General features: G+C 40.3%; 1 protein-coding gene across 4 annotated transcripts in view; it reads right to left on the bottom strand.

The window, feature by feature from the left end:
- AKT2 (AKT serine/threonine kinase 2) overlaps positions 1-14523 on the bottom strand; it is a 263142-nt gene that overhangs the window by 84362 nt on the left and 164257 nt on the right. For all 4 annotated transcript variants that reach the window (XM_033954597.1, XM_033954601.1, XM_033954599.1 and 1 more), the window contains 2 exons: positions 4788-4944; positions 774-905 (listed from right to left, as the gene is read on the bottom strand). In XM_033954597.1, coding sequence (XP_033810488.1) covers positions 774-905; positions 4788-4944 — 289 coding nt within the window. The remainder of the gene's footprint in view (positions 1-773; positions 906-4787; positions 4945-14523) is intronic.

Genomic DNA, 14523 nt, shown 5'->3' with positions numbered 1-14523 from the left:
TTATGGCACACCATCCCCCCATCTGTCAGATCTTTAAAAAGTCTATGGAACTTCAGGAAGGCCATGAAAACCTTCCTCTTTACAAACCCAGCTCCTTAGCTTTCTTCTGCATCCCTGACTGACCTTTACGTCAGACCCCCAGACCAAAAACCTACCATACTTCAATGACGAACAAATCTACAAAGCTATTTTACCTTATGTTAAGCTATGTCCATATGGGAAATTATGTAATTTAAACCACCATAGGCTATGTCTTCTCAGAAAATACTGCAATTTTTAAAATACCCTATGTCCACTGTCTATATCTCTAAATCTGTATGTTATGACTATACTGTAAAAGCTGAAATTTATACCTCTATGTACACCAAGTTTGTTTTTCCCACCAAAGTATGTAATCTTGTAACCTGTTCTGGGCTCCTTTGGGAGGACGGGCTAAATAAATGAATAAATAAACTACAACCAACTACATAATGCCCATTTATCCAGGTTTAATTGGGTAACTTTGTCCCTGCTTTCCTTCAGAAGTTGCTCAGAAGTTTCTTGCATCAAGATCAAAACAAGACACATGAATTAGTGGTGGAGGTGATGCCAGCCAAGTACAATCAAGGTTTGTTGTGACACAACAACTTATGCATCTCCCATGAATGTTCTTGCTGCAATAGATTCCTCTTAGAGATGAAGGTGGCCTAGCTACAAATAATAAAAACACATCACCATGTATACACAATTCCTCTTTATGTTCCTCCCCCTTTCAAGGGAAAAGAGCCACCTACTTTTGCAATGATGACCTCCTTCCTCAGGATCTTCATGGCATAGTAACGGCCCGAAGCCTTTTCTCGCACAAGGATGACTTTGCCAAAGGTACCTTTACCCAGAAGTTTGAGATAGTCAAAGTCATTCATAGTCTAACAAGGAAGAAGTAGAAGCAGATGTTGAAAAACTTTGGAGAATACCTTCCCCTACCCTTCACCTCTTGCCCCAAAACTATGTTTAAATATTTATAGAGACAGTAGCTATAGTTTTGAGTTTACATACAATTTATGCTTACAGGTGATAATGGTACACAAGAGTATGTAAAATAGTGACACCAAATACTAGAGAATTATCCCTTTTGTATAGAAAGATATATTTGTATAGAAAGATACAATTTTCTCATCACTGATTCAAGACTGGGCAGAGAGCTCCATCCATTAGTGCTGCCTGATTTGCAGATTCACCTTGGTGAATCTATTCGAATCTATTCGTTTTGTAAAAAAAATCAGGTTTTCCGATTCACTGACCAACCCTACTCCCTGCATACCTTTGGGCCTCCTAAAGCAGGAGCAGCAGCGCTCTGGCAGCAAAAAGCCTGTCCTAAGCGCTGCCTCTTGCTGGCAGTCCACTGCCGCTGCTGCTCCTTCTTTAGGAGGCTCGATGTCAGAGCTCACAGGGGGGGGGGTGTCAGTCGGGAAGTGCTTCATATGCACCAGTGCTGTGGATACCCTTGGCTCCGTGGCTTTAGGAGGTTCCGCGAAGGCCGACATGTTTTCTCCTTCTCCCCACCATCATCCGGCTTCCCCTTGGCCTTCTGGTCTTACTTTCAAAATTAATTACGGCATGCAGAGGATCCTCAATGATGTAGCGATTCTAGCAGGCTTCGATCAGCCTCCGCTGCACATTCCCTCTGCCATGGTCCATCAAAGACCATCACAGGATATGACGACAGAGGAGATGCAGGACCGCAGCAGAGGGACTGTGCAGCGGAGGCTGACGGCAGCCTGCTAGAATCGCTACATCACCGGTGATCCTCTTTAGGCCGTAAATAGTTTTGAAAGTGAGACCGAGAGGCCAAGAAGAAGCGGGATGACAGTGGAGAGAAGGGGGAAAAATGCTGGCCTTTGGGGGGGGGCCCTGGTGTAGTTATAAGTACACAGAGGGAGGGGGTCCTAAGAGAGGGGCATATGCCAGACTGAGGGGGGAGGGAAGGAGAAGAAATAATGGGTCTTAAAACAGAGGAGAGGGAGAGAGATGATAGACAATGGAATAGAGGGAGGGAGGGAAAAGAAAGGGAGAGAAGTTGAACCCTAGGGATTGGTGTGGAGGGAGGGGGGATAGAAATACTGGATGGGGGAGTGGTCATTAGAGAAATGCTGGACTGTGGGGATGGAGACAAAAAAAAAAAAAGTGCCAAAAAGAGGTGCCAGACCTCCGGGGGAGGGAAGAGAAACAGAAGGGTAGGAGAGAGATGGAAGTGGGTGGGTGAGCATGGAGAAGGAAGAAAATGTCAAATGGGCAGGAGACCCTGGCAAGCGAGTTAACAGAAGATAAACAGAAACCAGAGCCTGAGACCACCATGATTTGAATAATGATCAGAAAACAAAAGATAAAAAAAATAATTTTATTTTGTTTTCTGATTACAATATGTCAGATTTGAAATGTGTATCCTGCTAGAGCTAATGTTAGATAGCGAATGTGAGCTAGGACCTAACAGAGAGAGGAAAAGTCTTTTATTGTTTATTTTATTTACACCACAGCGCCAGCATGGTTAGGAGAGGGCAAAGGGGGTAAACCCACCAGAATGTTTAAAAAAAAACCAACATAAAAAAACAACACCCAATTGAACAGGAAAATCAAATTGAAAAATCGATTCAATAGGCAGAATCAAATCGAATTGAAAATTTTTTCCCTGAATTGGGCAGCACTACCATCCACAGGAGTTTATAAACCTCTGCTCTGGCATATGATCTCTTATCTCACATTACTCTGGAATGTATTGATTAGTGAAATGGTTTCAGCTAAACAAAACAATCTAATCTCAGAGGAAGATTCTCAAAACTTTGCGGTAAAATCCGATGGGTCGTTGTTGCAGGCATAAATATAACGTTTTGCAAAAGACGAGTCATTCTCAAAACCCCACACATGCAAATGAGGTTCACAGAGAGTCGCTATATTTGCATGTTATGAGTCGCTGGTAATAGCAATCAGCACATGTGCAGAATATATCTGCACATAAAAAAGAAAAAAGACCCCCAAATTAAAGGACGGTGGAGGGATGCCCACTCCCTCCCACCGCCAGGGTCACTGTTCCCCCCGACACCCCTGGCAGGAGGTATGCCCACTCCCTCCAGCCGCCCTCTGACAATCCCCTCCCCCCCAGGCAGGAGGGATGTCCACCTCCTTTCTGCCGTCGGTGATGCCCACTCCCTCCTGCCATTGGTGATGCCCCCTCCCGTACCTCTCAGTCCAAGGTTGACTGAAGGGATATCTACTCCCTCTGGCCGGCAGGCCTACCTCTTCAAAATGGTGGGCCTTCCCCTCCCCAGAGCATCCTGGGATGTGTCGGGGAGCGCCTAAGGCTCTGATTGGCCAAGATGTCTATGGTCCCTCCCTGCTGGGGGGGAGGAAGGAGGCATAGGGTGAGAATCACTGGCGACAGGAGTGAGTGGGCATTCCTCCTGCTGGGGTTGTCGGGGAGACAGGGCAAAATTTTCTGGCAGGACTGAGATGTCAAATGCCTAAGCCAATCAGTGCTCAGGCACTGACCAGAAAGTAAGGCTACAACAGCTCAGACCTGCCATAAAATTTTGCAAACAAATGTAAGACAGCGAGGTCAGGGAATAATCTGGCAATAATAGAAAACTGCCCAGAGTTCTTATTTAAATATTAATAACCTCGTTTTAATACATTTGCAAAGCAGAGTCGAAGTCTGCCAGGAAGTTGGAAAAGACCACAGTGAGCCCTTTTGAAAATTGGTCGGTAGAATATGTCCATGCTAAACCGGCTGGAACTGGTTTAGTGACCATTATTAAAGGCATGGTGGGTTTTGAGAATCTTCTACTCAGTGTCACCAACTCAGAGGCTCTCAAACCTCTGCCCAGTGCATGCAAAGGATAATACTATAACTAGACACCTGCATTTACATAATACAGAATACTGGCACTTACAGCTGTAAATGGCAGAAAAGAAACTAAGTGCTATTCTGTAAAGTTACGTATTAAATAGCATAGTGCAAAAATGTAAGGGGAGTATTCATGCAAGTGAAGCATGGGAGGGGCTTGGGAAGTGCAGCCATTTACTTGCACAGATTACAAAGTACTATGAGTTAAGTGTGCCTTTAGGGATTAATCATGGCCAAGTTTATGGTTGGTTTAACTACAGGCATCCAAAATATAAGGTGCACCAATGCCGCGTTAGGCTAGTATAGTATAACAGAATGTGGTTGCCCTTAGAGAATGACATGGGGACAAATTTGGCCCTGTCCCTACACGTTCTATCCCTGTCTCATTCCTGCAAGCTTTGTCTTAACCGCACAAACCTCAAACACTTATGATTTTAAAGTGTTCAAGGCTTCTGAAGATGAGGACAGAGCTTGCAGGAATGGGGCAGGGACAGAGACAGAGCTTGTGGAGATGGGACGGGGATAGAAAGATCCCGTGGGGACAGGGAAAATTTGTTCCCGTGTCATTCTCTATGTCCATGTGCTATTATAGAATAGGCTCTCGCCATGTAGCATTGGAGTATCTAAAATGAGCCCCTCGCAAATCACCTTCTTAATGACCATTTTAGTTTATTCATTACATCATATTTATATACCAACAGTCAAAAAAGGTTAAAAGCAGCGCACAATAAAATAAAGAGTACAAATAGACAAGTTAAAGTAATAAAATCCAGTTTGCACTTTGAACTGCTCCAGGCAGGACTTGAGGTGGCTCAGGACACAAATATGTAAACAAAGAAAAATAGAATCTGTGTAGTTTTAATAATTTGATCATTTAATTTTGGGGTAATCTGTTCCCTGGACATCTTACCACTTTCGTGTGTGCTTTTGTTACTGCTACTTCCATCTCCTCAGCCCCTGTGGTATCACTGGGAGAGCCACACTTATAATCCATGGTCTCTTCCTCTTCTGGCTCCTGATTCTTTAAGCTATTGGCAACTGTCTGAATCGCTCTCATCCATTCTTCCCTAGCCAGGAGCAAGGACCATAAATCATTCACAAATTTTATTTTTAAAAAGACTATATATATCCAATTCCCAGATTAAAGAGGAATATAAGAATATCAGACTACAAGCATTAGAACATGAAAACAAAATAAAGCGAGCAAACAAAAATATCTATACAAGTTACATTTACAATTAAACAATGAGCTACAAATATATCAATTACTAAAATACACTTTAAACAAACCATACCTTAAAATCACATAAAATGTTCAGAGTGATAATGGATTTATGAGAGCAGAGCAAGAGATAGTGAACAGTGCAGCATGAAAGATCACAAAAGAGAAAAACGAGGTAATGTTAAACTGAAAACAATACAGAATAAATTTACTATAACAGCTATCTTGGAGGCAGCAGGATAATCAAGTTTAAGTTTCAAGTTTATTTCATATTTGATAAAATCGCTTTTTTCAAAGATTACAAAGCGATGTACAATAAATAATTTCCAAATAAGGGGGACATACAACATAGGGATAGACAAACGTGCACTTTATGGGGAAATCAGGGAAGAACTACAATTTGATATAGGAAAGAGAACAAATAAGGATAGAACAATAGGAGTTATATTATATTAGATCAGTGCTTGCCTACTTCAATTGGGAATGTCAACTCAGTTTAAGGGGCTCACTAATTAGTTAAAAGCATCTCTATATAGGAAACTTTTTCGTTTTGATTTGAATTTCTCAAGGTTCTTTTCTTCACTTATCTGAGCGGGTAACAAGTTCCATGTTTGGGGGCAGTGACAGAGACGAGTGTGATATGTTTAGCATTTATGGTTCGTAGGGATGGAACAGTAAGTAGGTTTTTATCCTCAGATCGTAAGGAGCGGAAAGGAGAATAGGGAATGATAACTCGATTTAGGAATAACGGTGTGTTGACTTGTAGAACTTTAAATGTAATGAGCATCTGTTTATAAGTCATTCGGTGGTTGATAGGAAGCCAATGTGCATTCTTTAATAATGGTGTTACATGGTCAAATTTTCTTTTACCTGTAATGATTTTATTGCAGTATTTTGTATTAGTTGTAGTCTTCTTGTTTCTTTTTGTGTGATTCCTTTATACAGTGAATTACAATAATCCAGTTTTGAAATGATCAATGAGTGAATTAAAATGTTTAGTGAGGGAGAATCCAAAAAGTTAGCTAAAGATCGAATCATACGCAGCCTATGGACACAACTTTTAATGACAGAATTTATTTGATCATGACAATTTAGTTTATTATCTATGATGACTCTGAGAATTCTTATTTTATTGATGGATTGAACTGGAAAATTATTAATGCAAATTGGTGGTGGATTCTTGAGTCCCTCTTTCCATGGGAAAAAAACGGTTATAGTTTTTTCTAGATTTAAAGATAACATGTTATCTTGAATCCATTGTTTTATTTTAGACAGTTTTGGGTTGATGTTAATTATCTCCTCATCTGAATCTGAATTTACTGAGTGTAAGATTTGAAAATCGTTGGCATAAGCAAAAACGGAGAACCCTTTGGACTGGCATAAGGTTAAAAGAGGGGCCGTAAAGATGTTAAATAAGAGAGGAGATAAAATTGAGCCTTCAGGGATTCCATAATTGTTACTAGACATATATGAAATGGAATTATTAAACCTAACCTTAGATGTTCTTTCTGAAAAGTATGATTTGAATCATGCCAAAACTGAGTCGCTTATGCTAATTGACTCAAGCCTTTTTAATAAAAGATGATGATCGATTGTGTCAAATGCAGCCAATAAATCCAATGAGATAAGGATAACGGATTGTGGTGGTCTAGTGAATAAAGAATTGATTAAGTCATGCCAATCAATGAGTATATAGTAGAATGATTTTGGCGGAAACCTGTCTGGTTAGGATGAAGGACTCTAGTTGTTTTGGCAAATTCAGAGATTTGTTTGAACACAACCTTTTCTGTTAGTTTTGCAAGGAAAGGAATGTTCGCTATGGGTCTATAATTTGCACAGTCGCTGTGGTTGCCTTTTGGTTCTTTTGGAAGGGGGTGAATAAGTGATTCCTTCCACATCATTGGTAACAATCCAGATGTAAGACTACTCAAGTGGGTGAAGTCATCCAGCAGCACCTATGATTGTAGCATTTCCACAGTTGCCTGAAAAAAACCTAGGTGGTTTTACTATGCATGCATGGACATTACACACAGTCTTCTGTCTTATGTACATGTTTAACTGGAGAACCAACTCTATAATAGCAGGCAAGAGGGTATGTGTGCCCGATTATCCTGCTGTCCCATGGAGAACCACCATTATATGTAAGGGTTTTCTATCAATAAAACCGGTAGGAATTGGTTATCAGATAGAAAACAGAAGGTAGGGTTAAATGGTCATTTTTCTCAATGGAGGAGAATAAACAGTGGAATGCCGCAGAAACCTGTACTGGGACCGGTGCTATTTAACTTATTTGTAAATATCTGGAAATTGGAAAGATGAGTGAGGTGATTAAATTTGCAGATGACACTAAACTGTTCAAAGTTGTTAAAATGCATGCAGATTGTAAAAAATTGCAGGCAGATCTTAGGAAATAGGAAGACTGGGCATCTTAGTGGCAGATGATATTTAATGTGGACACATTCAAAGTGATGCATATTGGGAAGAATAACCCAAATCACAGGTACCAGATGCTAGGGTCCACCTTGAGGGTTAGCGCCCAAAAAAAAGATCTGGGTGTCATTGTAGACAATATGAAACCTTCCACCAAATGTGCAGTAGCAGCCAAAAAAGCAAACAAGATGATAGGAATTATTAAAAAGGGGATGGTTAACAAGGCTAAGAATGTTACAATGTCTCTGTATTGCTCCATAGTGTGACCTCACCTGGAGTACTGCATTCATTTCTGGTCTCTTTATCTCAAGAAAAATATAGCGGTACTAGAAAAGGTTCAATGAAAAGCGACCAAGATGATAAAGTGGATGGAACTCTCATATGAGGAAAGACTGAAAAGGTTAGGGCTCTTCAGCTTGGAAAAGAGATGGCTGAGGGGAGATATGATTGAAGTCTACAAAGTCCTGAGAGGAGTAGAACGGGTATGAGTCGATCAATTTTTCATAAGAACATAAGAACTGCCACTGCTGGGTCAGACCAGTGGTCCATCGCGCCCAGCAGTCTGCTCATACGGTGGCCCTTATGTTAAGGACCAGTGCCCTGACTGAGTCTAGCCTTACCTGCGTATGTTCCAATTCAGTAGGAACTTGTCTAACTTTGTCTTGAATCCCTGGAAGGTGCTTTCCTCTATAGCAGCCTCCGGAAGAGCGTTCCAGATTTCTACCACTCTCTGGGTGAAGAAAATGTCCTTACGTTTGTACAGAATCTATCCCCTTTTAACTTTAGAGAGTGCCCTCTCTTTCTCTCTACCTTGGAGAGGGTTAACAACCTGTCTTTATCTACTAAGTCTATTCCCTTCATTATCTTGAATGTTTCAATCATGTTTCAATCATGTCCCCTCTCAGTCTCCTCTTTTCATGTCCCCTTCCTATTGTCCTTCTCCCTTACATGTTCTCTTTTTCTTTACATATTATAATTCCAGCCCTCCTTTCCCGCTTGTCTCTGTTCGTTAATTTTTTTGTTAGTTTATTAGTCCTTAAAAGCTAGTATTTGCCCTAGTGTTGTTGTGTGTTTTTTAAAACTGTATTTTAGTCAGTAGATGGTTTTAACATTTTTGTACACCGCCTAGAAGGTTTGATTAGGTGGTATAAGAAATTTTAAATAAACTTGAAACTTGAGAAGAGGCTCAGTTTCTCTAATCTCTCACTGTATGGCAACTCCTCCAGCCCCTTAACCATTTTAGTCGCTCTTCTCTGGACCCTTTTGAGTAGTACAATGTCCTTCTTCATGTACAGCGACCAGTGCTGGACGCAGTATTCCAGGTGGGGGCATACCATGGCCTGGTACAGTGGCATGATAACCTTCTTCGATCTGTTTTTGATCCCCTTCTTAATCATTCCTAGCATTCTGTTTGCCTTTTTCACCGCCGCCATGCATTGTACGGATGGCTTCAATGACTTGTCTACCAGTACTCCCAAGTCTCTTTCCTGAGGGGGTCTCTCCGAGTACTGCACCGGACATCCTGTATTCAGGTATAAGATTTTTGTTACCGACATGCATCACCTTGTACTTATCCATGTTAATCCTCATTTGCCATGTTGTGGCCCATTCCTCGAGCGTGTTTATGTCACTCCATCAAAAATTACAAAGACTAGGGGACATACTTTTAAAACCAATAGGAGGAAATATTTTTTCACTCAGAGAATAGTTAAGCTCTGGAACGCATTGTCAGAGGTTGTGGTTAAGAGTGGATAGTATAGCTGGTTTTAAGAAGGGTTTAGACAATTTCCTGGAGGAAAAATCCATAGTCTGTTATTGAGAAAGACATGGGGCAAGCCACTACTAGCCCTGGATTGGTAGCATGAAATATTGCTACTCTTTGGGTTTGGCCAGGTACTAGTGACCTGGATTGGCCACCATGAGAACGGGTTACTGGGCTTGATGGACGTTGGTCTGACCCAGAAAGCTATTCTTATGTTCTAATGCTAAGGAAAAATTTGATTTTAACTATTAAATTTTCTTTCCAGGCACACGGTTTACTCCTCTACCAGCAGATGGAGACAGAGAACAGAAGTTTGTGAGGACAAGGGCCAAGATGGCGTTGAGGATGGGCACTTAACAGGAGTGTTCTGAATCATTTACTTGAATCAGTGTGTCACACACTGATTATTTCAATGGAGAAGTGTAAGGGAGTTACCTGCACTCAGAAGGTTCCACCTGCTAGAGCTTTAATGTATCTGACATAGGCTACAATTCCAGGACTGCTTAGCTACTATTCCTGCTATTTGTGGGGGGAAGTCTGGAGCAGTGGCAAACTTCAGTGAAGATTGAGCCTCGCTTAGCCTGGAGCAGCATCTGGAAATTCAGCAGACTGGGATGGCAGGATGATGTCTCTTCTCAGAGTAGAGGAGTAGTGGAATTGGATTCCATTTGGGGAGTTTGCTTCACTACGGAGAGTTTCAGCCCAGGTTGCTGGGATTTCATTTTATTCTAGAGAAGACAGCTTCATGATCAGGGAGTTGCAGAATGCTATGTGTAAAGCAACTAAAACCCTGGACAACTCTCTGAAAGCTTCATTTTTAGGAAGAATGAAATTGGTATGGTACAAACCAAGGCTGAAGTCCACAAACAGCAGGTGTCAAAACATGACGAGCATTTTGAGGGTCAGGAGAGGAGACTGGAAGATGTAAAAACCTGTAACTCACGATTATAAAAGAAAGGGAAGCTTTACAGCGAAAACTGAAGCATATGGGAAACCAGATGAGGAAGACCAATTTAAGGTTTTTGAATTTCCCATCTTTTCTAGTGGTTCCAGTGGAGATGGTATACAAGTACTTGCATGAGATGATATATATACCAAGTGAGAATATGTCACCCATAGTGAGAGTTCAATATCTGACTCTTCCTGGAGTTGGTGAATCATCTATTCCTATGGGTGAGGCTAAATTTGACAGCCTTCTTAGAGAAATCTGTTGATGATGTTACTAAAAGATCTACACTACACATTGTCCTTCGCCTTGGAACATGATAGAAATGATGTTTATGTCTTTAATTCTGTCATTTGCATCAGCATTTTTGTGGATCTACAATTCGTATATTTCCTGGCTTGACTCAAGTAACATAAAATCGCATAAAGTCATGAGCATATAAAAGGAAATCTTGAGGCACCAGTATCACTGAAAGAACTACAAGCTGTGTTGAGGTCCCTTAGAGTGGATCCGCTCCAGGTGGTGATGGGTTCACTGTAGAGTTTTACAAATCATTTCAAAATAACCTATTACCTCATTTATTAAATTTCTATAAGGCTCAACTAATTAATGGTTGTATTACAGGTACTATGGCAGAATCGTTGACTATTGTTTTGCCAAAGCCAAATAAAGATCCTATGTTGGTTTCAAATTACAGGCCTATCTCTTTGATTAATGTAGATGGAAAACTTCTGGCTAAGTTATTGGCTTTACGTCTGGCCAAGGCTCTCCCTCATATTATTGGTATGCACCAAACGGGGTTCGTTGCTCAAAGACATTCTTCAAACAACACCAGACTGGCTTTTCATATGTTAAATTTAACAAAAGGCATGGATGATCCGTCCTTCTCTGTGTCCTTGGATGTAGAGAAGGCCTTTGATCGGGTTGAGTGGGCCTTTATGTATCAAGCAATGGACTGGTTTGGTATTGATTCTGGATTTATACAAATGATTCAAACCTTGTATAGTTCCCCTTTAGCCAGATTATATATTAATAATACTTTTTCAGAGCGCTTCTGTCTGGAGAGGGGAGTTAGACAAGGGTGTCCATTATCTCCTTTACTGTTTGATGTTGTTCTGGAACCCTTGCTTTTGGCTATACAACAGGCAAAGGAGATTAAGGGTATTCCTTATGCAGGTCGGGAATATAAAGTCTCTGCATATGCAGATGATATTTTGCTTCATTTGAGGAATCCTGAAACAACCATTCCACATTTACTTGATTTGATTGAAAGATTTGGAAAATTTTCAGGATACAAAATAAATTGGAGTAAATCAGAAATTCTTCTGCTACATGTACTTTGTCAAAAAGCTTTGTTTGATTCATTCCCCTTTCTTTGGAAGGAAGAGGATATAAAATACTTAGGAATTTGGATTTATAAAACGGAAAAAACGATGAAAGTAAATGAAAAGTCTTTATTGCTAAAGGTCACGGAGATGTGTAAGCAATGGAACCCTTTACATCTGTCTTGTGGGAGAGAGTCCAAACAGTGAAGATGATGATTTTGCCTGTGATTTGCTACCAAATGGGTATGTTACCAGTGTTTTTTCAGAGGTCCTTTTATAAAAAATTAAATGGTATACTCACAAAATTTATTTGGCTGGGGAAAGCAGCTCATATTAGGGTGGGGTAAATTTTCCAAATTTTTATAGGTACCATCAAGCCTATATAATGCATCGGGGTATGTATTGGATCCTCCCGGAGCTCATGGAAAATCTTCCAGACTGGTTATAGTTGGAATGGCAACTCCTGTCTCCATTGAGATTTTGTCACGTTTTGAGTATCAAGATGCCTAGGTTGTATAAGGACAATAGAATTTTATTGAACACTTGGGAGACATTAAAATTTATTAATAATTTAACAGATATTTTAATTCATAAATCCACTTGTCAGTCCCTTTGGTTTAACTCCAAGATTCAAATTGGCGGGTTTAAGGTCATCTGGAAGTACTGGATGAAGGCGGGCATACGTACTCTAGATCAGTGTTCTTCAACCACCGGTCCATGGACCAGTGCCGGTCCACAGAAATTTCCTGCCGGTCCACAGGGCCAGCACGTGCATCAGGCCCAAAACAGTGTTCTTCAATAGCCGGTCCACGGTGCGATCAATGCGGCGTTATCTTCGAGCCAGCTCTCTCTTCCTAACTGATTCAGTGCACAAAGCCACTGAAAGGAAAGGATAGGTTTTCTGTCTCTGTCTATGAAAGGACACATTTTAATGGATAAGTTTTCTGTCTCTGTCCATGCTGGAAGTAATCAAATGTAGAATGTTTTTGTTTACTCTCTTAATGGTTTGGGAAGAGGTCATTTAATTTATGTTAACGAAGTTAGCTCTCAGACAATGAAGGCTCGACCCCCCCACTGCTATGTACCGGTTGAGATAGATAAAGGAAGCTTTTTACACCTTTTAGCTTTAAACAATGAAGTACATAAACTGCTCCTTTTTGATTACTTCTTTGAAGCCTATGTATCCTGTCACTAGATATGGTCTGTACTTACGTCATCTGCTAATACCACTGAAAATATATAATGAATGCAGACTAATAATAAAACAGGCTATCCCTTTAGAACTCTGTCTGGTATCTTTCTTTCTAAGGGGAATTGCCTCCGGACGTCTGTAATAGATGATAGAATGTTTGCAGGACGATTTTGGGACCAAGAAATGGATCCTGTTCGTTTCAGCCACGTGCAGTGGCTCCTATGGGCATCCTGCGCCTGAACCCGAAGCCTTCTCTCTGACGTTGCAACGTCTGGCCCATGACTTATCCCCATGTTCTTCAACCGCCAGTCCACAGACCGATGCCGTCTTTATAATTCTTTTATTTCTGCCGGTCCATAGGTGTAAAAAGGTTGAAAAACACTGCTCTAGATGATGTAGTATTAGACTGAAAGCTGCTTGATTTTTCACGACTGCAACAAACATTTAGTATTGCTAAATGTCAAAGTTATAGGTGGTTGCAGTTGAAGCGGCCATTCAGGAGGGGTTCCCTGATTGGAAAAATCTTAAAACTCAGTATAGTTTGCCGTTCCTGTGCTTCCAGACGGATTTCCTGGGTCACCAGGCCGTTCAGAGGTATAAATTAATATCTGGATTTTTGAATAAGAAACCAAAAACTGGTCTGCGTGACATTTGGAACATTGAGATAAAGCATCAGATTACTGCGTATTGATGGCCACGAATTTGGACTTGGAGGTTGAGATGTACGGTGTCTGCATCTATGAGACAAACGTGGGGTTTTTTTGTTACATAGAGCATTTGGGACTCTGGTTAGATTACAGAAATTAGATAGTTCCAAGTCTAAAAGGTGTTGGCACTGTCATCTTGAACCTGGGACATTAGATCATTTGTTAAATTATTGTCCCTTTATACTTCAATTTTGGAGATCCATTTGGGATTAGGTGAACAAAGTAATGGAAAATCCAGTGGCATTAATATATGACACTGTGCTATTTGGCACTTTGACGAGAGTTAAAAGCCAAATATCAGCTCAAAATAACAAACTTATCTTTATTATGACAGGGGTTGCCATACAGCTTATTTTAAGGAATTGGAAAAATTGGGATCGCTTGAACTATACCTGTGTCGCATCTTTAAAATGGAACGCACTATGGCTATACAACAGGGACATTATAAGAAGTTTTTGAAGATTTGGGAATCATTGACAAAATTTTGCAAAGAGTGATTGTTGATTTTGCCCTTTGATCATGCACATCCAGGGTGGGTGGGTGGGAGAGGGGGTTGGAAATATTTTTAATTCTTTGAGTGCAATTTTTTAACATGAGTATTGGGGGGGGTGATATATCTATCTGTCATTGATTACAATTTTGATTGAATTTAAGTTCTTTTATAGTGTAATATGATTATATAATATGTTGCACTTATTTATGGTTTAAAAATGAATAAAGATTAAAAACCAACAACAACAACAAAAAAAAAACCCATAAAAGCGCAGAAAAGAAATCTTGTCTTTAGTTCAAGAATTCTACCACTAGGTGCTACATATGATTATTTTAGTAGTAAAAATTATGTTTTCTTTAATACAAAACAGTTGCAAAAATATTTGGTGACGGGGAGAAGAAGGGGTGGTGGTTAATTCCAGTCATTTGCAAGTATGGGCTGCAGAGATTTAGTAGCCTTTACTGTTTCTCTAGGACAAATAGGTTTTCTGATTTTAAGTGATTTTACCATTTTGGCCCTCATATCATTGTGGACTAAAGGTTTCTTATTTTTCAATATGATAATTATTT

Source organism: Geotrypetes seraphini, chromosome 8 (assembly GCF_902459505.1).
Source record: "Geotrypetes seraphini chromosome 8, aGeoSer1.1, whole genome shotgun sequence".
NCBI classification, from domain to species: Eukaryota; Metazoa; Chordata; class Amphibia; order Gymnophiona; family Dermophiidae; genus Geotrypetes; species Geotrypetes seraphini.
This window is presented reverse-complemented; position numbering and strand designations above follow the sequence as displayed.